Source organism: Brachyistius frenatus, unplaced genomic scaffold (assembly GCF_029030835.1).
Source record: "Brachyistius frenatus isolate BFR_SWC_R1_liver_20210118 unplaced genomic scaffold, ASM2903083v1 Contig_82, whole genome shotgun sequence".
Lineage (NCBI taxonomy): Eukaryota > Metazoa > Chordata > Actinopteri > Embiotocidae > Brachyistius > Brachyistius frenatus.
Genome location: NW_027210681.1, coordinates 1,405,536 through 1,429,059, shown reverse-complemented (window position 1 = coordinate 1,429,059; position 23,524 = coordinate 1,405,536). Strand labels below are relative to the sequence as shown.

At 44.9% G+C, this 23,524-nt stretch overlaps 2 protein-coding genes across 2 annotated transcripts; both read left to right on the top strand.

The window, feature by feature from the left end:
• Positions 1–4,299: 4,299 nt before the first annotated feature.
• LOC138627177 (D(1)-like dopamine receptor) lies at positions 4,300–6,281 on the top strand. The gene has a single exon (XM_069709334.1). It carries the CDS (start codon positions 4,517–4,519, stop codon positions 6,002–6,004), a length of 1,488 nt encoding a protein of 495 aa, XP_069565435.1. The 5' UTR covers positions 4,300–4,516; the 3' UTR covers positions 6,005–6,281.
• Positions 6,282–13,516: 7,235 nt separating this feature from the next.
• On the top strand, positions 13,517–19,065 carry fgfbp3 (fibroblast growth factor binding protein 3). The gene is made up of 3 exons (XM_069709347.1): positions 13,517–13,591; positions 16,750–17,050; positions 17,843–19,065. Exons 2-3 carry the CDS (start codon positions 16,755–16,757, stop codon positions 18,270–18,272), a joined length of 726 nt encoding a protein of 241 aa, XP_069565448.1. The 5' UTR covers positions 13,517–13,591; positions 16,750–16,754; the 3' UTR covers positions 18,273–19,065.
• Positions 19,066–23,524: the final 4,459 nt, after the last annotated feature.

Sequence of the window (23,524 nt, the reverse complement as noted above, 5' to 3'; positions counted from 1 at the left end):
AAAAACACTGAAATAACGTGTGCAAAATGTTTTATTGACTTCGTATTTGATGAGAGAAGTTGAATGGGAGTCTATGGAGCGACCTCTAGTGGCGGAACGTTTAAGTGCAGCAGCAGTTGAAATAACTTGTGCAGTTTATAAAAAACAACAACCTGTGACCTGTTTTTAACCTGCGGCCTGTTTGAACAGAGCTGACATGACCGGTTCACACTGACTTGTTTTTTTTAATTTTTTACAGTGTATCCGTCTGTCCCTGCTGTAAAAGCAGAGCAGGCTGTCTGTGTGTCTTTGTGTCAGTGTTGTTGCCGAGTGCAGTGACCTGAGGTTACACTCTCCCTGCTCCCGTTCGGGTAAACGTCCCTCTATTAGCAACAAGTGGTCCGAATGCTGTGATCCTCTCCGGGACGGGAAGCAGCGACCGCTCCGGTGGTTCTGATCCGGTTCCACGGACAACAGAAGCTACGTGGACACGTTATTTAAACCCATCTCAACGTACGACTCTATCACAAGTTGTGTCAACGAGCTCCTCCTCGGTGTGTTCTTAAAAAAGAATAAAAGTCAAAACATCACAAACGATGGAAAAAAGCAGTTTTTTGAACAACAGCTGTTATTAATGAGGTCACGGGATCTAACTAAAATACTGCCGGTGATTCTGCTGTTATCTCTCTGCTCCGATGAAGACATACAGAAAACGCCTGTTTTTATCCATCTGTTGTCATGGTAACGGGATGGTTGCAGGCCTACAGGGCTAGAAGTACCGAGACTCTATGAAACATTTCTTTATTCTGCAGCCGTTCTATTGAAACACTTTCATTTTAAAGACTTCTTCAAATTAAGATCAAGCTTTTCATCTTGTTAACATGTCAGTGGAATAATCAGTCAACCACACGGCTTAACTTCAAAATCCAGATTCAGACAGCCGGGGTTTCATATGTCACACACCCAAGGAGCCAATCCTGTCAGCGTGGGGGCGGGGCTTCACCTATCAAGGTGTGGAGTTACATCTACACCACTTGTAGGACAAAAAAAAAAACGTCTAAATATGTAATTTGAGTTTTTAGGGGTTTTATATTAAATGTCAGGAGAGGAACGTTAATGTCGGCAGCTCGGCCTTCGTTACATCAAACATTTGATTCGTGATCGACTCCAAGTTTACAGACTTTGATTGTTTCTCTTCGGTTTCTTTTTAATTATCCCGACGAGCTCTCACGTGAGCCGCGCCCTCGCCGGCTGTTTACGTTAGACGAGACTCCCGCGACGGGCCGAGACGCTCGTCTTCACGTGACACACACACACACACACACACACACACACACACACACACACACACACACACACACACACACACACACACACACACACACACACACACGCCTGTGATTTAACAGACAGGAACTTCCTCAGAGTACGGAGGAGCATCGGACACACACTTACACAAACATCACACACACACACACACACACACGGCGAGCGGCAGGCTCCGCCCCCTCGACAGTCGAACCAAAACAGTGATTAAAACTTCAACTCTTCACCTCGCCGTCGAACCGCCGCCAGATCTGCCACCGGGCGTAATTACAGGTGAGAAGGAGACGGGCCCCATCAGACCGCTTGCGTCAGAGATGACTCCGCCTTTAACCTCGAGGCGACACACACGCACACACACACACACACACACACACACACACACACACACACACACACACACACACACACACTGAACGAGCACGTGAAAAAAAACAAAGTACAGTAGCAACCGCAGAGAATTAGAGATGTAAAAAACACACGGAAGAAGAAGCTTAGAGGTACGTACAGGTACACACACACACACACACACACACACACACACACACACACACACACACACACACACACACACACACACACACACACACACAATCTCAGAGACTCCGCCCACAGAAGCTCACTGAAAAATGCCCACAGGTGGTAAACAGTAATCAATGAATCTGTTTTCATGCAGCCGGACGCGTATAAACTTTACATGTTCCCTCATCTTCAACCTGAAGTGGAACTCTGAAGTTTTCAGCTTCAAACATCCTTTTAAACGCCGAAAACAAATCTGCCAAAAACCGAAACCTTCCCCGGTCGGGGTCTGAATGTCCTCGCCGTGACCTCAGCTCCCCCCATCAGGGTGGAGTGACGGGAACGCTGTCGGTGAAACACTCACAAGCATATTTCTGGAGGTCAAACTGTAAATGTTCAACGGAGAAACTCGAAAGTCTTCAGAAAGTCTGACGGCGATGAAGCGACGAGCCGGCGAGCTGTTCTGATGACATCGCCTTTCAAGAGGGGCGGAGCTTCATCGTCCATCAGGTGAGGAGACACCAGGTGGGTTTTCTTTGTGTCACCGTGAATTCGTCCCCCAGAGTCAGACTGTGAACACCGAGTTCCACCGGGACCTTCTAAAGGGTAAAACATCGCCATGGCAACAGGGTTCTCCAACAGGTGGGAAGAGGAATCAGAGGAAATCACTCCAGTTTCAGGTGCGCGGTGACATCACAGATGTTCACAGAAACTACGAACAAAAAGAGGCTCAGTTCAGTCGAGCTGATTAAAAGAAGAAGAAAAAAAGGACCAACACACCTCAAATGGTGTCACGTTACTTTAATAATTTATCACATTATGAGCCGTTAGATGGATTTTCTCCCTCACAGGAAGCCACTGGTTTCCACTACAAAATCAAATAAGCCTCAGATACATCATCATGGCGTTATCGTTACTGACAGCATTGTTAGATGGAAACTCTGGAGGGTAAAAGACTTCAAAGCGGACAGGTGGCGCCATCTTGTGGTCGCGTCGGAGGAGTTGACGTCTGCGTGTTGGAAAAAGGTCCATTAGAATAAATCTGACACCGTCAGCTCAGTTTTTATGGCAGTTCATTGTTCGGGGGTGAAGGGAGCCTCTGATTCCACCAGGTAAGCAGATGAGGAAGAATATAAAGGTTTTCTGAGTTGTTTTTTTTGTCGATCTGTTTTCAGCTGAAGTTCATTATGAGCAGTCACAGAAAATATATTCTGTCCCTCTGATGAAGCGTCTCTCACTCTGGTCCTTCTGTTAACAGATTATGAGACAGATGCAGAATTTATTGCCTGCTAATCTCAAACAGATTTATTTAAGAGACCATCTGACTCTTTTTGAGTAAAACTGCTCCAGCCAGCAGAGGGCGCCATAACAACCACACAATCATCCATCACTTCAAATGTAATGTTCAGAAACTGTACAAACAACTGATCTCTTTAGATACTGATGGGATTTGATGCCCAATTTTTTATAATTGATTTAATATTTTTTTATAGATAAGTCATCGCTCCATTTCCCTTTTCATTTACTTAAAAATGGAAAGTTTTATAGCTCTAGATTTTAAGGGACCTTTGAACAACGGCACGTTAACTTTAAAAGATAATAATCCTGGAAGAATCAAATAAATCTGATGATTTTATGTTGACTTCAGTGTTTTCTGTAAATTTAATGGTTTTTATTTGTTTTATTTTCCAGCAAAAAGCAGGTTGTATTTCACTGAACTGTCAATCAACAGAAAAACTGTTTGGGAGAAGCCATGAATCACTTAAATCCAAATATCTTTTAGCTTCTTCGAGGTGAATTCCTGAAGCTTTTTACCAGAATTACATGTTGAATTGAAAAGATTTGAGTTTTAATCTTTGGATTGAACAAATAAAAAAACGATTTGAATTTATGAGGAAAATATTTCTTCAGCTGGTTAATTCATGAAGAAGATGGTCTTCAGCAGCATCCCTGATGTTTCTCTGCTTATTGTTTGGGGACTTCTGTTATAAAAAACATTTACACTTCATTTTCTTGCTGTTATTCAAGTCTATTTATGATCAATTTTAATAATTACACCAGCAAAAAGGAGAAAAACAGATACAATTGAGTTTTTTCCTAAAAATAACGGCAACACGTTTAAAATTAACAATATAATTCTTCTCTATAATCAAAAACGATCTAAACAGAAGGAGCCGTGATATTGATATTTATTGATTTCCTCCTGATCATCCAGACAGGATGGACGCCAGTGATCTATTACCCTGTGAGGAGGTAACGAGCTCCGCAGCAGCAGCCTCCACCTGACAGAGTCGGAGAGGAGCGGAGAGGAGCGGAGAGGAGCGGAGAGTCCACCCGGGGCCAGACCTCCATCACCCCGCGGAAACACTCAACTTCTGCGGGATTTATTAGTTCAGATTCACAGGATTTGTCATGATTTCTTTTCTGAATGATTTTCATTTCTGGGGATATCATCGCGGAGCGTTTGATTGGCCGGAATCAGGATCTGATTCTTTAAAGAGACGCAAGCAGAAGAGGAGCAAACAGAATATTTACTGAGGAATTGATCACATTTATCTTTCACTCTTTATTCTTTATCGGGACAGCAGAGGATGGGATCAGGTGGAAAGAGGAGAAGTGTGATTTTAATTCCCTGTTTCCACTTTAATCGCCGTTTCTGTGCGTAAAATAAATAAATAAATAGATTCAATAAAAAATGGAAAACTACACGACGTGGACTAATTTCACCCAAGTTCTGTCGGAGCTGGACGGGACGGGCGGAGAGGAAGAGGAGGAGGAGGAGGACGGTGAGGAGGACAGCGGGAGTAGCGGAGGGAGAAGCGGGCTGCGCGTGCTCGTCGGCTGCGTCCTCTTCCTGCTCATCGTGTCCACGCTGCTCGGGAACACGCTCGTGTGCGCCGCCGTCATCAAGTTCCGCCACCTGCGCTCCAAAGTCACCAACTTCTTCGTCATCTCGCTGGCCGTGTCCGACCTGTTCGTGGCCGTGCTGGTGATGCCGTGGGAGGCCATCACCGAGGTGACCGGCACGTGGCTGTTCGGACGCTTCTGCGACGTGTGGATCGCCTTCGACATCATGTGCTCCACGGCGTCCATCTTGAACCTGTGCATCATCAGCGTGGACCGGTACTGGGCCATCGCCAGCCCCTTCAAGTACGAGCAGAAGATGACCCACCGCGTGGCGTTCGTCATGATCGGGGTGGCGTGGACGCTGTCCATCCTCATCTCCTTCATCCCGGTGCAGCTGAACTGGCACCGGGCCGGCGAGGAGGAGGAGGCGGCGGCGATGATGGCCGCCGGCGTCCGCAACTTCACCAACGGCACCGGCGCCCTCAACGTGAGCGCCGTGGCGGCCCAGAGCTGCGTCGCCAACCTGAACAAAACCTACGCCATCTCCTCGTCCTTCATCAGCTTCTACATCCCGGTGGTGATCATGGTCGCCACCTACACGCGCATCTACCGCATCGCCCAGACGCAAATCCGCCGCATCACGTCGCTGGAGCGGGCGGCGGAGCAGGCGCAGAACAAAGGCCACGGCGAGAGCCGGAACCAGCAGCAGCAGCACCGGCCCAACGACGACGCCTCCCTCAAGTCCTCCTTCAAGAAGGAAACCAAAGTGCTGAAGACGCTGTCCATCATCATGGGCGTGTTCGTGTTCTGCTGGCTGCCGTTCTTCGTCCTCAACTGCACCGTGCCCTTCTGCGACCCGCTGTGCGTCAGCGACACCACCTTCACCGTGTTCGTGTGGTTCGGATGGGCCAACTCCTCCCTCAACCCGGTCATCTACGCCTTCAACGCCGACTTCCGCCGGGCGTTCGCCACCATCCTGGGCTGCAACCGGATCTGCTCCAGCAACGCGGTGGAGGCGGTGAACTTCAGCAACGAGCTGGTGTCGTACCACCACGACACGACGCTGCACAAGGAGACGCTGGTGCCGGCCCAGCCGCAGCAGCCGCAGCATCCAGACGCCGGGTCGGACCGGCTGGACGACGTGAGCGCGCGGTTCGACGAGGAGTCGTTCGTCTCCGACGGTTCGCCGAGCCGCGACAAACCGCTGCTGCTTCCCGCCGCCGTGCGGCTGGAGGACGAGCCGGAGATCTCCCTGGAAACCATCACGCCGTTCACCTCGGCGGCGGCGCTGGAGAGGGACGCTCTGATACCGGGACAGATCCGCCAGGACGGATAGGACCGACGGCCGCGGGGATGCCGGAAGTTAGGCCGGGGGTTCTTTCAAAATAAAAGCGTAAACTTCAACACAAGTGATGGAACTCGTCCTCCGTGACGTTTGTTGTTCATTTGAAATATTGAGGACTAAACAGTTTAACACGAATGTACTTTCCAAGATTCGACTTAATGCCGGTTTCAGAATTTGTAGATTTAGTTTTTTGTGCGACTGTTGAATTGTTTTGTTGAATTTTTTGCGTTTGAAGTTATTAAAATGTTATCAGCCCATTAAACAGAAGTTCGTCAACGTGCCACAGCTCCCATCGTATCCACGTAGTAATTATGACGGGAGGAAAGGAGGAAGTCAGTTGACGGAGCATAAAGAGAAAAAGTGGGCAAAGGGAGGCGGTTCATCCAAGAGACATGAAAACTAAACCTAAGCACTTATTTTAAGTAACTCACGGAAGCGAACTCATCGTGTCGTACGAAACTTAAAGGTCACGAACTTCTTTTACTAAACCGAATTCTGTAGTTTCGGTTTCTAAATCTAACTGAACTGCGACCGTGTGACTACGTTACGTTTCTTATTTCACCAATATTACACCAGTGATAAAACTGTGCTACTATCTTAAAAATATACGACTTATTTTTTCATCAGATATCTCAGTTACGACGAGACTGAGCTCGCTGAGCAGTTTAGCGTTTCTACGTGTTGTATTTATTCAGTTGGAGAAACCGTCTCCAGAAGGCAATAAAAACGGACGAGAAATCGTCTGTGTTGTTACGACGTTGCCATGGAGACGGAGGAGAGGTATTTTTCCAGTGATAAGGACGGACAGTGTGTGTGTGTGTGTGTGTGTGTGTGTGTGTGCCGTCATGCAGATCTGAGCGCGCTCCAAACGTACAGCTGACCAATCAGATTTTGCTGTTGTCCGGAACTACTTCTGTTACCATGACGATAACGGCCTATTACCGTTTTGATGGGCTGACAACATCCGAAGACGCCGAGTTCTTCATACGGCAGCAGATTGACCTCCAGACACCGAGCGGCTCGAATGATCGTCAGCCATTAAATCTCATTTATTCCCGCCAACCTCTGAATGTTTCCGTTAACTTCCTGCTGCGGCGTGTCGGAGTGAAATCCTGCCGTGTTCGTGAATTCGGCGTCGTCCGGTGAAGGTCGAGTGTTGGCGGTGAAACGGGCCGCGTCAAAATGCAATCAGGTGTTCGGTTGAAAAGCAGACGTTGAAATTAAAGGGTGCAGAAATGAAAACGGAGGCAGCTGCAGAATTCAGATAGAAGTCGGAGGGACGCTTGAAGCCTTTTCAAGAAGAAAATTTGAATATTTCCAGCTCTCCAGAAAGTCTGTCAATCACTTCTCACAAGGATCAATCTGCTGGTGCGTTCAAGGACACGTCAGCCTCACTGTTTGAGCACATTCACATTATTCTGTTTGTCGTCTTCATACGAGTTTCTTTTTATCATCAGTGCAAGTCTTTTTAAAGCCTGATCTAATTTTCAGATTATTTTGAAAGTCAGTGGCAGCAGAGGAGATGATAATATTATTATAAAATATTACTTTTGATAGTATTGTTGGTGCAAATGCAGAAATCATGCGCCTTTAAAGGTTTGTAAGGAGGTTAGTTTTTTATATTAAAGGTACATCTATTTCAACGACAGTTTGAAGCTGTAGTCGGATTCAGACTGCGTTCAACTCCAACAAACCCTCGCTGCTTTTCTTTGGATTAGTCTTCAAAGAATTAAAGTGATTAACTAGGAATTAGTGTGAAAGATGAGTGTTAATATTCAAGAGAGATCAATACGCGTTGATAAACTGGTTAAGACAAATATAAGTCAAGTTTTTAAACTATTAGAGACGAATAAAAAAATATTTTGAGTGTTTCAATCAGTTATTTAGATAAAAACTGCAGCTAGACATAAAAAAGGATCAAAATACAGACATGTTCACACACACACACACACACACACACACACACACACACACACACACACACACACACACACACACACACACACACAGTATGCTCCTTTCATCTTCCGTCTGTAGTGCAGTTGAAACGGAGCGAGGCCCCCTGGGGGCCACAGGGGGGACGACGCCGGCCGTGACCCCCACAGGTGTCGGTGCATCATCACAGTGTTGGTGGACGTGGGTGAGAGTGCTGGTGTTTTTTTTTAGGTTTTAGGGCGGAGCGTTGTCATGACGACTGCGCGGCACATGCATCCTCCGTCTGGTTTTGAGCGTTAGTTGTGCAGCGTGTCTGCTAGATGCAATACACAGATGGACTGTAGGGGGCAGTGTGGAGGTGTTTACAGGGTCAGTGTTCGAGAACATTACACTTTAGTTACTTACGTAAAACTGCTGTTTTAACCCAAACCGTGATCTTTAAAATCAAAAAAATCGAGCCAAAGTAATTTTGGTGCCGCTTACTTTGACGTGACACTGACACAGTGTCCCTCTAGTGGACTGACAGGTGTATTACATGGTTTTTAATGTGATAACAGGTCAGATACGGCGGTGAAATGACTGACGACTGATTTTAATCGGTCCTGCGTTCATTCATTTAATTTACTCCTGGTAGAATATTTATGTCTAATTCTCAAAGATTTAAATAACAACTCCACTCGTTGGCTGCTCCACAGATATCTGATAAAAACATAAACAGCACTGCAGCAAAGTTTTAGTAATATTTCTGCACAGATTTGGTCCAAAACCCTCGAGAAAGAATTTCCAGCTACAAAAGATCAACCTGCCGCTGCTTCCTGACAACCACACTCAACATTTCTCCTTCAGCCTCCGGAGCGCCAGAAGGTCTGCTCGTGAAATATCTCCGACCTGAGCTCTGCAGTACCGACAAATGATTGATGATAACTCTGTAAAGATCTCATCAGTCTGTCCTCTCTCTCACAGCGGGATCTCTTCACCACCCCTGAGGTGAAATGCGATCTGCATCCAGATAACAAATGATCAGGTCGCTGCCCTGAATTTAAACTGTGTTTTTGTCTGCATCCTCTGGATTTGCATTCGGACCACGTTTTTTTTTTTTTTGTGAGAAGCATCATTTGGGTCTCAGACGAACCGGAGGAATCTGCCCTCGCCGCGCAAACAGCAGCATCCTTAATACGCTCGCAATCTTTCTGAGTTTCTGAAATTAAGATTCAGATCTCACGTGTTCAAACTGGAGGCTGTTTACATCCAATCTAGATCAAAAACAAGTTGAACTTCACCGTTCAGAGAAAATAGAAGAGAATAAAGACGTGTTGGGATGAGTTTGAATGCAGGAACAGGGAACGGGAGAGGACGCTGTGATTGGTCAATTCATGTTTTCCAAAAGAAACACACCTACGACTCATTAAGTGATCTACAAAGTAGAAGCTCCTGGAGCCGCACTCAGATTATTGGCTGTTAAATTAGCAAAAGTGGATTCGGACACAACAGTAAAAAGCTTTGGATCATTAAAATAGAGGCCTTTTTTTTTTTTTTTTTTTTTTTTTACATAATTAGTTTACAAACAAATAAAAGACAGAAAAAGGAAAATTGCAGTCATCATTGGTAGTTTAAAACATAGCAACAGCTCTCTTAAATGGGTTTTCAATGACAGACACACAAGGTCACGGCTCGGTGTCATAATCACAGCAGTAATCACAGCGGAGGAGGTGACGGCGGCGGCGCAGCGCTGATTGCAGACGTCTCTCAACGACCGTTCAACAGTAAAGAGTGGACTCCTCTGTTCGCTGTCAAGGACTCCGAGTCATCTCACACACACACACACACACACACACACACACACACACACACACACACACACACACACACACACACACACACACACACACACACACACACACACACACACACACACTCTCCAGTTATAAGAAACTAAAGAGGAGAGAATAAAACGGGGAGCATTAGTTTCTACAAACTACCAGTAGGAGGCGACAGAGTCCCAGCGGCGTGTCTGTTCCCCTGCTGAAGGTGAAGACACACGTGCGCGCACACACACACACACACACACACACACACACACACACACACACACACACACACACACACACACACACACACACACACACACACCAGATCAGATGACCTTTTTGCCTCCTTTTAATGCATTATTGTAAATGCATCATTTTTGTCCTGATGATGTGACGCCGACTCGTCTCGGCTTCATGAAGCTTCACAGCGAGTTGCAGCTCTTTGTTTGTGTTGCACCGCTGTCACAGCGTCGTGCTCAGCAGCAACGCAGCCGGCAGGCACGGTTAAAAGACTCGCTGGTGAACACTCGCAGCTGAGGAGACAGAAATCTCCCTCAGGAGCTGGCGGAGACCAAAACCAGAGCAAAAAGAGAGTTAAACCTGCCGGGTGCCGAAAATCACAACTCTACATGAAGGATGATGTCGCTTCATTGCTGCCTGATGTGTGAAAACGCATCTTTATACAGTCATAATACAGAATCCGCTTGTTTATAGCGCCCCCAAGTGGCCAAAAACTCAGTTAAAGGAAGCATAACCTAACCCTAACCTCGGTTGAGTCTGGTTGTTCATAAGCAATGTTAGTAATTCATGATTAGTTTCAGTCTTTGTGATTAAAAATGTCTTTTAGTTTCACTCATTTGGTTCCAATTTTTCGACTTTGGAAACGTGGAAAAATTGTGCAGCTAAAGAGCCGGTGGAGATGAAATCAGAGCAAAAAGGAGATTCGACACAAACACGACTCCAGTCTGCTTTACAAGCGGCAGATCTGATTGGAAACCTGATGATACTACGTCCCGCCCACTGATAGCCGTAACCTGACTGCACCACAGGCCTGTCAATCAAACAGACACGATGAGAGATGAGAGAAGTTGAATGGGAGTCTATGGAGCCAACCTCTAGTGGCAATCTGTGGTATTGCAGTTTAAGGTATCATTTTAACCGACCTGGAAGCTATGTCCACTTTTATATACAGTCCCTGGTTGGGATTTCTGCCCCCTGGTGGTCTAAAGAATAAATGCAGCTTAAAACAAAAGGCTGAATGCAGTATTTTACTTTCCACTGTAATACTACAAGATTTGTACTAAATACAGGATATGGTTTCTATCCGGGTAAGTAAAAACAGGAAATAACTTTTGTCTGGTTTAGAAACAAACATAAAAGGGGCTGAAAGTGATTGAAATCATCTCTCCATATATTATTCATCCTCTCCACGAGTCACACACAAACTGCGACACCGCCGATCTGCTTTTGACAATAACTCGAGTAAATGACGGCGATCAGCGAGACGCCACTCGGCTCGAGGAGCACTCACAGACGCAGAAAAACAAAGTGACATATTTGTTCCTGATTGGGCCGGACCGGGCGGAACGACGTGTTCACTGTGGTTGACTTGTTTTTCAGAGCATCCTTCGCTAGCCAAGCAGATTTTTGGCAGCAGCTCGCGGAAAAAAAAGGGGAAAAGAGGCCGTAGTCGGAGCTCCAGCAGCCCGAGCTGAATGAGAAGGAGCTGGGCCCGGTGACGGAGCACCAGCGGGGGGTTAAGCTGTGACCCAGATTCCTGCCCCAAGTCTTTGTCCCGGAGGAGAGAAGATTCTCCTCGTTCACCTCGCTGAGGGGCGACGGACTCACCGCCGTGAACACGGACGGAGAGAGAGGCGAGGAAAAGGAACTAAAACATGAAGTGACATCCACATATTTCATTTATATCACAACACGTCTGTCTGAGCTGCTTCACACCTTTTAAACACTGTTGACAGACAACGCAGCGTTAGAGCTGCATTCAGGAAAACGAAGTAGAATAAAGTCAAAACGGTGAGAATAAACTGCACATTTCAAGATTGAAGTCGAACATTTGAAAAGAAATCAGCTTCAGTGCAGATATTTCCACAAAATAAGAGATAGTGCCGAACATTTGGTCTCTTCAGAGGAAGATGGCACACAAAGAGGCGGCTGCACTCGTGCAATATTGAATACCAAACATTATTCACGACATTTCAGCTTGCAAAATTTTAATAATAGTAATGATGTGGTATTTAATATTCAGTTCAAGGTGTAACTGACTTTAGAAAAGAAAGTCTGCTTTTCTACTAAATCTTAAATCGTTTGTTTTGAATAAAACTGAAGATGATTTTTGGCAAACAGGCAGCAGTTTGCTGAGCTTTTTAATTATCATATGTGTTTGTTTGGATATTTAATCATTCAGCTGGTTTATCCTTGAGGACTCTGGAGCCTTCGTACAGAGAATCCTGTGATCCTGATTAACCCGTCAGGATTTTCACAAAACATTACTGCTGATTGTTTTTGGAATTAATGCAAAATATAATTATCTGGAACTTCTGTTTGTTTATTTTGTGAATGTTGACAATAACAGCAAGATTACATTTAAAAAGATTGACTGAATAAATGAGGATGTTTTCAACCATCAGTGATGTCATCGTTGGTTTGTGAACGTTATGAATCCTCCAGTTCAGATTCTGTCCGTCACCATCTTTGCTAGTTTGGAGCAGGAAGTGACCATATTTGGACGAGCTGGGGGAGGAGCCAGCGGTGGATCTGACCGATCTGATTGGAAACCTGACGATACTACGTCCCGCCCACCGATAGCTGTAACCTGACTGCACCACAGGCCTGTCAATCAAACAGACACGCCCCCAAAAACAGGTCTTCTTGAATCTTCTTTTCTAATGAATGAGGGATTATTTTCAGATGGACCTCCAGAAAACTAATAAGAAGGAGTGACTTTAGCTAACAACACCGAGATAACTGATGGACACATTTTATTCACTTTGGATTTGATGAGAGAAGTTGAATGGGAGTCTATGGAGCCGGAGGCTTTTTGGAGCCGACCTCTAGTGGCACTCGCTGGTATTGCAGCATTGCATCAGACAGAGAGCTGGAAGCAACGAACACTTTTATATCCAGTCTGTGGTCAAACATATTTCAATAACTACACAGCTCATCAGAAATCACCTCTTATTTCTTGTTTCCTTTCATCTGACCGAGTGTCTAACAACACCAGCTTTGCTCAAAGCAAATAATATTTTCTAATTAACATGCTGGTTTTTTTAAGCATTTACTGCTAAAACGAGACAATTACAACAAAACCCAGCGACTGCGGAGAGAAACTAAAAACCTCAAGACGCTCCAGTTGATGAATTTACTCAGAAAAGTTTCCCCTCATCAACAAAGACGGGTTTTGTGTTTTGTGTTTTGTTTGTGAGCTGAACGACAGCAAAGCATCCAAAACCCTCGACGTGTCGTCGGTGTCGCGCAGAGTGAGAAAACCTTGGCAAGTGTGTCCATTGTGCCGCTCGCACACACACACACACACACACACACACACACACACACACACACACACACACACACACACACACACACACACACACACACACACACACAGAGGGGGGGGGTAAATGTAGGAGGGGCCATTGCTTTTTTTTTTTCTTTTTTTTTGAGGGTGGGCAGTACTCCCCACATAGTGCAACCCCCACCTCCTCTTCTTCCCCCCTCTTCCTCCTCCTCCTCCTTTATCCTCGGTCTTCTCCCCTCTTTTATCCGAGTGTTTGTGGCCCCCACGTTCTCACAGCGTCTCAGAGCCTCGCAGCGTCACATGGTAAGAACACCGGGCCTCCGCTCACACTAACAAACCTCCGACACCAAACTCAACTTAACCTAAAAACACATCACGGCAAATATTAGAAGGAAGGAACAACTGATTTATTTATTTAGTCATGACTTATTGATGAAGGTGGGAGGAGGAGGAGGAGGAGAGGGGGGCGGCGGGGGGAAAAGGGGTCTTGGAAAGAGGATTATTTTTGTTTTGGTGCTGCGCCTTTGTTTTTTTCATCTCCCTGAAACTGTGAAAATGCTGCAGTGGAAAAGTTGACTTTTACTGTCAGAGGAGATCCGACCGATGCCGACGTGTCACTTTGTTTTTCTGAAGAGGTTAAAAAATTTTAAAAAAAAAGAATTTAAAAATGAAACCAACAACAACAAGGAACAAAGCTGCAGGAATCACCGGCAGATTTGGTCTTTTTTTAAAAGATGCAGCTTGTCGTAATTTTTCCAATGTTGTTGCACGATAATTCACTCTGGGAAATTAATTTTAATAGATAAATAGATGCGTTGCAGTAACACTGTGCATCGCCTTGGTTTTAGTTATAAACATGAACATGGTTACTTCAGGTTCAGTTGGACAGAAATGTCTCTGATGGACTCGGGTGGTTGTGGAGGGATGAAGCAGATGCTGATGGTTCCTTCTGTGTTATTACCATTCAAAATCAGGTATTTTTCTTATTGACACAGCCAATGAGAAGTCTCCATTCTGATTGGCTCTGATCATCCCGTAGTCATGTTTTTTTTTTTCTATGCTCGAGTGCATCCAGCTCGTAAAGCGGCTCCACTGATCAGTGACCTGATATTCAAACAGCAGCAGGTCACGGAGACGCTGGAGGAAACTTTAAATGTTGGGAGATACATTACAAACCAGATTGCACATGATTTCAATGTTGATGCTGCACAAACCACTAAATACACACAGAGCTGAATGAAGTCACATCTTGTTTTACTTGTTATTAACTACATTTAAGGGTGATATGCAAGTTGCTGGTTCTGATCAGACTGTTAATAAAAGAGTTTGTAGCTTCCAGGTCTGTAAAATGGTTCTGATCCAGAAGTGTCTTCAGCTGCAATACCAGCGAGTGCCACTAGAGGTCGGCTCCAAAAAGCCTCCGGCTCCATAGACTCCCATTCAACTTCTCTCATCAAATCCAAAGTGAATAAAATGTGTCCATCAGTTATCTCGGTGTTGTTAGCTAAAGTCACTCCTTCTTCTTAGTTTTCTGGAGGTCCATCTGAAAATAATCCCTCATTCATTAGAAAAGAAGATTCAAGAAGACCTGTTTTTGGGGGCGTGTCTGTTTGATTGACAGGCCTGTGGTGCAGTCAGGTTACAGCTATCGGTGGGCGGGACGTAGTATTGTCAAGTTTCCAGTCAGATCAGTCAAGTCCACCGCTGGCTCCTCCCCCAGCTCGTCCAAATATGGTCACTTCCTGCTCCAAACCGCTCCGAACTAGTAAAGATGGTGACGGACAGAATCTGAACTGGAGGATTCATAACGATCACAAACCAACGATGACATCACTGATGGTTGATGACATCACTGCTGGTTGGTCTGGTGCAGCTAGATGTAAGACAGCGTGCTTTTAAAGAAGATAGAGTGATTATGTCGTACCAAGATATGAACAAACACACCGTGCGGTGTCTGAGGCGGCTCATGGATCAGTGTCAACACCGTGTTACAGGATCCAGTTCTGCTCGCAGCGTTTGGAAAATTCACAGTAAATCAGACTTTTTATTGCCTCCCAGCTCAGCTGGAGCTGCAGCAGTATGAGAAATATCTGCACCGGTTAATCCACTAAACAGTGAAAAAAATACTGCAGATAAAAAAACAATATTTATCTGCTTAGATTTCCCTCAACTGAAACTAAACGGCGCTCTGGAGCTCCATGTACCTCCGATTTAATTTTCCATAAATGTTATTCATGGCTCTTCGTTTGGGCTAAACACACATAATCAGCGCGTCCCGTCATTAAGCATGCGGCGGTGCCGGGAGGCAGCCTCTCGTACACGGACCCGGGGGGTCGAGGGGAATACATTTAATCTCAATAATCCAGATTCTGTTTGCATGAAGGCGGATCTGCAAATGTAGTTAATTAAACAACCAACCTGAGAATCAGACTGAAAATAAAACTCCTTCCACTCGGAGCGACCGCCATCACTTTCATGAAGTTATTCACCGGATTTTGACATTAAAATAACAAAATAAAAAAGTTGTATTGAAGAGTAAAAAAACAACAAGGATTGATCTTTTATTAACACTTGTGATCCATATTTCTTCATAATGTTGTTGCTGCGATGACCCACAAATCTGGACGTGTTTCTCCAGCAGGTCCCTGTGATTGACAGCTGAAGCCCTCCCTCCCTCAGTGTTTGTTGATAGCAACACGTCCGGTCCGGACTGCTCTCGGGGTGTTTCTGACGCTCGGCTGAGTTTCAATAAGCGCTGACAGACAGTCGCTCCGGCTCATTGTCCTGTTTCTCCAACGTTCAACGCTCGTACAGCCTCGTCTTTGGTCTCCAATCTCCCCGTTCACCACATTCGGGAACATTTTGAGTCATCTGTGTTTTATTAGACGGCATTTCATTGATATGATAAATCAGGGTTTCCTTGATTAATCTCAATATTTATGTTATTATCAATATTTTACTAGAATGTCTTATATCCTAGAGTAGGCACTATTTTTGTTTTGTTTTTCTGTATCAGGTAAATTAAAGAAATACAAGTTTGCCAATTTTATGGAAATGCCAAACTATTTAGCTGGATTGGCTTTTTTAAATTCAAATAGCTGGATGTTAATGAATCATCTGATACCGAAATTAAATCATAAACATGACTAATTCTTTGATTAAAGTCTTTACAGCCACTCCGAGCAAATCAAAAAAGGGGATTTTAAACTCTGGTTGCTGCAAGACAAAAACACTAAAAGTTGCTCCTCCGTCTGTTTTATCATCCGTTGCTTCATCTGTGATGATGTTGATCCGTCTGCTGAACTACAGCTGAAGTCTTTCTTAAATAATTATCTGACCCTTTTAGTTCCAGCGACTCTCTAACTTCGTCTTCCTGCTGAACCTGAAACCTCCAAATCTCAAATTAAACCAAAGTGTTTTAAAGAATATTAAAACCCCTTAATATTTTCCGTCCTCTCCAGCCACCATGAAAGTCCTACCCTGCAGCTTCCTCGTCCTCGTCCTCATCCTCTGCCTCCCCGTCCTCACCGAGGCCAAACGCCAGCCGGGTCAGGATAAACCCGACAAACCCGAGAAGCCCGACAAACCCCGCCAGCCTCCGACGACGCCCCAGCCGGCCAAGCGCCCCAGGAACCGCTCGGTGCCCGGCTCCGGAGAGCTGAGCACCAAGGAGGGCCATCGCTGCACGTGGCAGACGTCCGGCGACGACCTGGTGAGCCTGCTGGTGAACTGCAGCACCGAAACCCTGGGAGAGCAGCAGAGGTGAGACCCGCCGGCGCCGCACCGGACGCCTCGTCTGTCTTTTAACGTCACACAACCTCCTTTTGCACATTTTCAACTTTTCATCCAAAAAGAAGCAGTTTAAAAAAAGATGTGTTCAGTAGCAGCTTCTCAACGCGGTGACATCGTGCTCAGTCCTTCTGTAATCTGAGGGATTTATTTAGCAAATGACATTAGTGACCAGGTGAGTTAGTGATGCCTGAAGTGCAGCTGACCGCTGCAGCGTTTCAGGAACAGATCACAGGTTCGGGTCAAAAAGTGATGACGCAGCTTTACGATCAAGTTATAAATATTAATAAAAACATTCCAGCAACAAAAGCGTGTCGAAATCAGTTAAATCCTGGAAATATGAGGGTGATGGAGGATCACGTGCCTCGACCCAGATGATATCAGGCTAAAATAGATATGATAGAATATCATATGTTAATAATAATAATAATACTACAACTAATAATAATAATGTTCATTTACATAGAAGTCTTCAGGTGATTTATTAACACAGATGTGCCATTAAAGCTGAGAAACATCCGTCATAAAACTTACCAGGACTCATTAGCTCTTAACTTGAATTAAATATGATAAATTCTTTATGACTATTAATTGTTATTTAATGGTAAAACCTTTCCAAAGTCAAGCTCATAATCTGTTGAAATGTCATATTTTTCCAAAGTGAGATAAATGAAATCTTCATGTGCTCCTTTGTGTTTCATTGTTTTTTCCTTTCCTTGACTTGGACTCTTCGTGCTTCGCGCTCCCGTCGGGCTCCTCCTCCAGGTACTGGTGCCGTTACGCCGGTAAACCCGACCTGTGCCAGGCCTACGGCGTGAAGTCCAGCCAGTACTGGAAGCAGCTGGTGGGGAAGCTGAAGAAACGGCAGAACGCCTGCGAGGGGGAAAAAGTCCTGAAGGCCAAAACGTGCAAGAAGGCGCCGGCCGAGGCCCACATGAAGCTCGCCATACGCAGCGGGGAGGACGACAGGAAGGGAGGGAGGAAGAGAGGAGACGGGAAGAGCTCGGACGGCGGGAAGGTGGAGAAGAGGAAGAAGAAGGAGGACGAGGAGGAGGAGGAGGAGGAGAAGAGGGAGGAGTGGACTGGGTTTGACGAGGAGGAGGGAATGGTGAACGACATGGAGCCGGTGCAGACGTACTGCAGCGAGGGCTGGCACTCCGTCTGCTCCTTCTTCGTCAGGTTCTTCGAGGGCTGATCGGAGAAAATTTAGATTTGATCTGAAAACAACGGCGGAAATATGTTTTTAACCTCATGAGAAAACAACCGGCAGCTAGTCTCTTGAGAATATTTCTTATTCTATCTTCAAACTTGAGTTGTTCTAGTATAAAATATGTCACAAGTCGGGATGAAAAAAACACTTCATCTTGGATTTGATCGTAAAACCTTCCAGCTTTTTTTTTTTTTTTTTTTTTTTTTAAGTGTTTTTTTTCTACAAATGAGGCATCAAATTTGTAATATTTTAGATGAATGCTAAATAAAACCAGGCAATCTAAATGATAAAAAAAGACACCTATCAACACTAAATAAAAGCTCTAATTCATTATTCATCAGGTGAAAACGTACTTTAATAATCTGATTTCGGTTTTGTTTATTGAGCATAGTTAGCTTCGTGTTGTGTTCTGTCATCGTTCTAGTTGTGTTTTTCTTCTCTAGAGGTGTTAAACTGTGTAAACTGTGAAATGTTCCAACTGTCTGACTAATAAATAAAGTTTTGTGAACAACAATCAACGGTCACCAGTGATGACGGTGTGAGTAGCGACGACTAGATTAATCCATGTTCCTTGTCCTTATCTTTGTGATGTGAAACTAATATTTTCTACCAGCTTTGTGTAACTGTTTTGTAAAAAAAACAAAAACAAAACACCTCTTAACAGTTGTCATGGTTACTGTTTGACCTGTGCACCATTTAAAAAAAAAAAAAAAAAGTTTTTACAGACGTTTTAACACCGTTTCTGCAACTCAACAATAAAGTGATGAAGACAAAGAGATGTCTTTTGTTTCCTGTTCATTTATGTGATGTATGTTAAAACAACTGGAAAAGCCCAAAACCAATCAGTGTGTCGAAAGTACCGCGTAGCCACGCCCACTGATCGCTGATTGGTCCACGCTTCAGAATGGACGATGGTCGCAAAGACTGAAGCTGGTCGGAGGCAGAACTAATACAAAATAAAACACACGCACAGAACTGAAGTTATTAGCTGCTCCGAATTTGAGCCTTTCTTTGTTTTTGGTGATGAGAAGCCGGTGGAGGCGAGTGTGGCGGAGCAGCCGGTGACTCAGGTAAAGGTGAGGCAGCGTTTTACTGCCGAGACACTCGACTCAACCGGAGCTGCTGCTTTTAAAATAGAAACTCTAAACGCTGCAGCGGAGAAACTCCGAGGACACAAAAAAAACTAAACAGGAACGAACAGGGACTTTGGAGGGCCTGGACACCTCTCAGTGGTTACCATGCCAACAGCCCAAAAGGTGGAGGGTGTGCACAAGTGTGTGTGTGTGTGTGTGTGTGTGTGTGTGTGTGTGTGTGTGTGTGTGTGTGTGTGTGTGTGTGTGTGTGTGTGTGTGTGTGTGTGTGTGTGTGTGTGTGTGTGTGTGTAGTGGGATCTATGGCAGTTTGGCAGGACATATAGTCGACGCTGCGTTTTGTTAAAAAGGGGTTGAATGACTTTCTGAGCACAAGTATTTGTTTGGGTGTGTTTTGTTCACACACACACACACACACACACACACACACACACACACACACACACACACACACACACACACACACACAGTTAGTTTTACTTTGTATGACCTGGTGATCCTACATTTTCCTCCCATTCATAAGTTCATCTGTGTGGACATTTTTCTAAACACACATTTTCCCTCCATTTAAAAACAACAACTTCTGTGTGCAGTGAGCTTCATGTCATTTAGCGATGACATCACGTAGTCGGCGTTTCCTCGGCTTCAATACGTTGAAAGTGAACTGCGACGGTTCCTGCAGATCTACAGGTGAGCTGGGAAACGTAAACCTGCCCACAAGAAGCTCTGCTGGAGAGAAAGCGTTCCTCCCAACGAGACTCCCCGAGGTGCTCGGCGGAGCTGCGAGCTGGCCGCTGCTCATCATTTACATAATCTGCATACCAATCGGAGCCCTCGTGGTCCTCCTCTCCTGCATTCAGGTTCGGTTCGGTTCGGACGTAAGCAGCTAGGAGAAGCGAGACTAGAGCTGCTTTATATCCGACACTCCCGTCTCCGTCCACTCCGGGATTCATGCTGGAGTTGCGATCCTCTGCTGGACCACTACCCCCCCCCCCCCCCCCGAGGAGATACGGCTGTATTTGACAGAAAAAGGTCACATAAGAGCCGTCTGGTGAACGGTAATCAGGTGGATTGCCCGTTACTGCTGTTATTAGAGGAGATATTCACAACATAATCACCTCTCCCACTTCACATCTCCACGGTGGCCTGATTGTCCTTCTGCCACACACACACACATACACACACACACACACACACACACACACACACACACACACACACACACACACACACACACACACACAGGAGCAGCATGGGTCAGATGCTCCATAGATGGGGACACTGAGACCCCCCATGTTGGACGCTGGCTGTCTGCCTGTGAGGACTCGGGCACAGCGAGGGTCTGGCAGCTCCCCGCCTCGCCTTTTATTCACAGCTTTTCTCTTTACCATCTTCATTTTTCCCCTCCCTCCCTCTCCCTCCCTCCCCCCTGGTGATTGCAGGCAGACACCTCCAACAACAGACCCAAAGGGTCCCTAGAGCCTCACGATGAAGTCACCGAAACCTTCTGGGAAACAGATTCCTCCGCAAGTCTTTCAGCGCTCCAAACACAGATTCGGTTAAAATGGAGCATCTAGTTGCATCACAACTGCTTGTTGTATTTCAAACTACAGAAAGGAGTTGAACCGACAACCTCTCTCATCTGAACACTCAGGAATTTGTGAGCTACAGCCAAGCCGTGATGTCATCGCTGGTTCGTGAACGTGATGAAGCTTCAGATTCTGTCCGCCTCCATCTTTGCTAGCTGGGAGCGGTGGACTGGTCTCCTCCGTCCCCAGACGTTTACAGAGTGTTGTTAAAACAAGAGATGATGCAACACAGTGGTGAACATGCACCTGTCCCAATGTTGGTGAATCGTGTTGCTGCCATCAAATTCAAAATTAGCATTTATTTTCTTCCAAAAACCAATCAATGGTGTCTTTTTTTCTATCTTCTATTATATATGTTTACAAATCATCACAATCTGTTTTTATTTACATTTTAAACAGCGTCACAACTTTTCTGGAAGCAGGGGTTGTAAAATTAAAGCGTCTTATTGTTGACAGCCTACTATGTCATGTATGATGTAAACCGATGACTATTTTTTTATCAGTAAGTCAGTGAAGTGAGAGTTTATGAGCAGCTCTCTAAATTTAATGGGAGATTTCATCATTTCTGCTGCTGCTTTTCTTCTGAACTAAACATGACATCACAGGTCTGTTTCCATCCATCATGTTTGGTAGAAAAAGATTAAGAGCTGCAGCTTCTCATCTTCCTCCATCCCTAACTTTAAAGCTGCATCACTTTCAGTCCCAAATCCAGCAGGTGTCTGCCGCCCCCTGCTGGAAGATGTTGGTAACTGCAAAACATAAGTCAATTGTCCTCAGCTTTTTCACTGCAGACGTTAAAGGACAAGTACTGGTGTATTAATGATGGGACACTTCATGGAACTAAAACCATCTCCAGGTTTTCACCCACCGTCACTATTTAAGTACATAATGGACAATAAGAACACAGCTTATCTTTCCTTTAGGCAGCTGGGAAATTAGAAAATTCCCATTTGGGAAAATCCCACTTTGTAGTTGAGAGCGTTCACAAAACAGGCAACTTAACCACTCTGCTCGATTTCTGCTGTCAGAATAACAAAATGGTGCGTTCAAGAGCACCAGGCAGGTGGGAACGTTTTCACATCGATTTCAGAGCGAGTACATTTCTTCCGTTCACCACAACCCAAACCAATTCTCAGAGAAAAAGATCCATAAAAGCCATAATCTTTACCAGATATTAAGTTAGGAAGTTGTTATTAAGAGACAACACTGACAGAGTCAAGATGTTTACGAGTTAGATGTTAAAATCTAGAAATAAAAAATGAAGCCTTGAGCACCTGAACTAAGATAAAAACCTGCTCTCATGAATGTTCATGACAGATATTACTGCATGCATAAATTAAAACTGAGGTAATCTTGATCTAACTTAACAATTGATGCCTGCGGAGGTCAGGTTTCACCACCAGAGGTCACTGTTGGATCAGAGCAGTAAAACAAAACAAAAAAAATTGAGATACGAGAAGTATGTGCAATAAAAAGATGGAGGAAGAGGAATTCAAGGGGGAGTGCTTAAAACAAATCCTCATGTTTGTACTGCATGCCTGCAGGTACATTCTTCTCATACAGGAGAAACTGACATCCTGTACGATCAGCTGTTAATGTGTAAAATTCATGTTGTAACCTGTCAAACTGTGTTTACATAACGCTCACTAACAATGCGTCATATTTTATGAGCAGCAGATTTAATAAAACAGGAGGATGTTTCCCTCTGTGATGTTGTGGAGAAGGAAAAGATGACTTCTGAAGCTGATAAGAAAAATCTAAATTAAAAGTCCTCAGATGAAGTTAACATATTTGTTATACAGACTAGAAAATAAAATCATGAGATGGAAATGGAAAGTCTGTCCTGATGGTGAAGTAATAACAAAATAAAAAGGGTTTATTGAGATCTGATTGGAAACCTGACGATACTACGTCCCGCCCACCGATAGCTGTAACCTGACTGCACCACAGGCCTGTCAATCAAACAGACACGCCCCCAAAAACAGGTCTTCTTGAATCTTCTTTTCTAATGAATGAGGGATTATTTTCAGATGGACCTCCAGAAAACTAAGAAGAAGGAGTGACTTTAGCTAACAACACCGAGATAACTGATGGACACATTTTATTCACTTTGGATTTGATGAGAGAAGTTGAATGGGAGTCTATGGAGCCGGAGGCTTTTTGGAGCCGACCTCTAGTGGCACTCGCTGGTATTGCAGCTGCCTAATTTTTCAGACTTGGAAGCTATGAACTCTTTTTATATCCAGTCTGTGGGTTTAACAGCAGTTAAATTAACTACAAATACGGGTTTATAAACTCGGTCTTGTTGACTGTTTGGACTGGAATGACCGCTGGACTATTTCCCGCTCACGCCACAATATTTACAGAAGCTGCATCATCAGTGAAACATCAGTCAGGTTACAGCGCGGCCGTGGACGTCTGGCTATTTCAAGACCAGCTGGGCCGCAGGTGTGTGTGTGTGTGTGTGTGTGTGTGTGTGTGTGTGTGTGTGTGTGTGTGTGTGTGCTGCAGTGTCCCACAAGAGGACAAGTGTGTGTTTGAAAATGCTCCAATATAT

What these genes read in the sequence shown, in the direction of transcription:
- LOC138627177 (XM_069709334.1), top strand. Translation starts at nt 4,517, where the DNA reads ATGGAAAACTACACGACGTGGACTAATTTCACCCAAGTTCTGTCGGAG.
- fgfbp3 (XM_069709347.1), top strand. Translation starts at nt 16,755, where the DNA reads ATGAAAGTCCTACCCTGCAGCTTCCTCGTCCTCGTCCTCATCCTCTGC. An exon ending in ACCCTGGGAGAGCAGCAGAG is followed by an intron (nt 17,051 to 17,842) that starts GTGAGACCCGCC and finishes CTCCTCCTCCAG; the next exon opens with GTACTGGTGCCGTTACGCCG.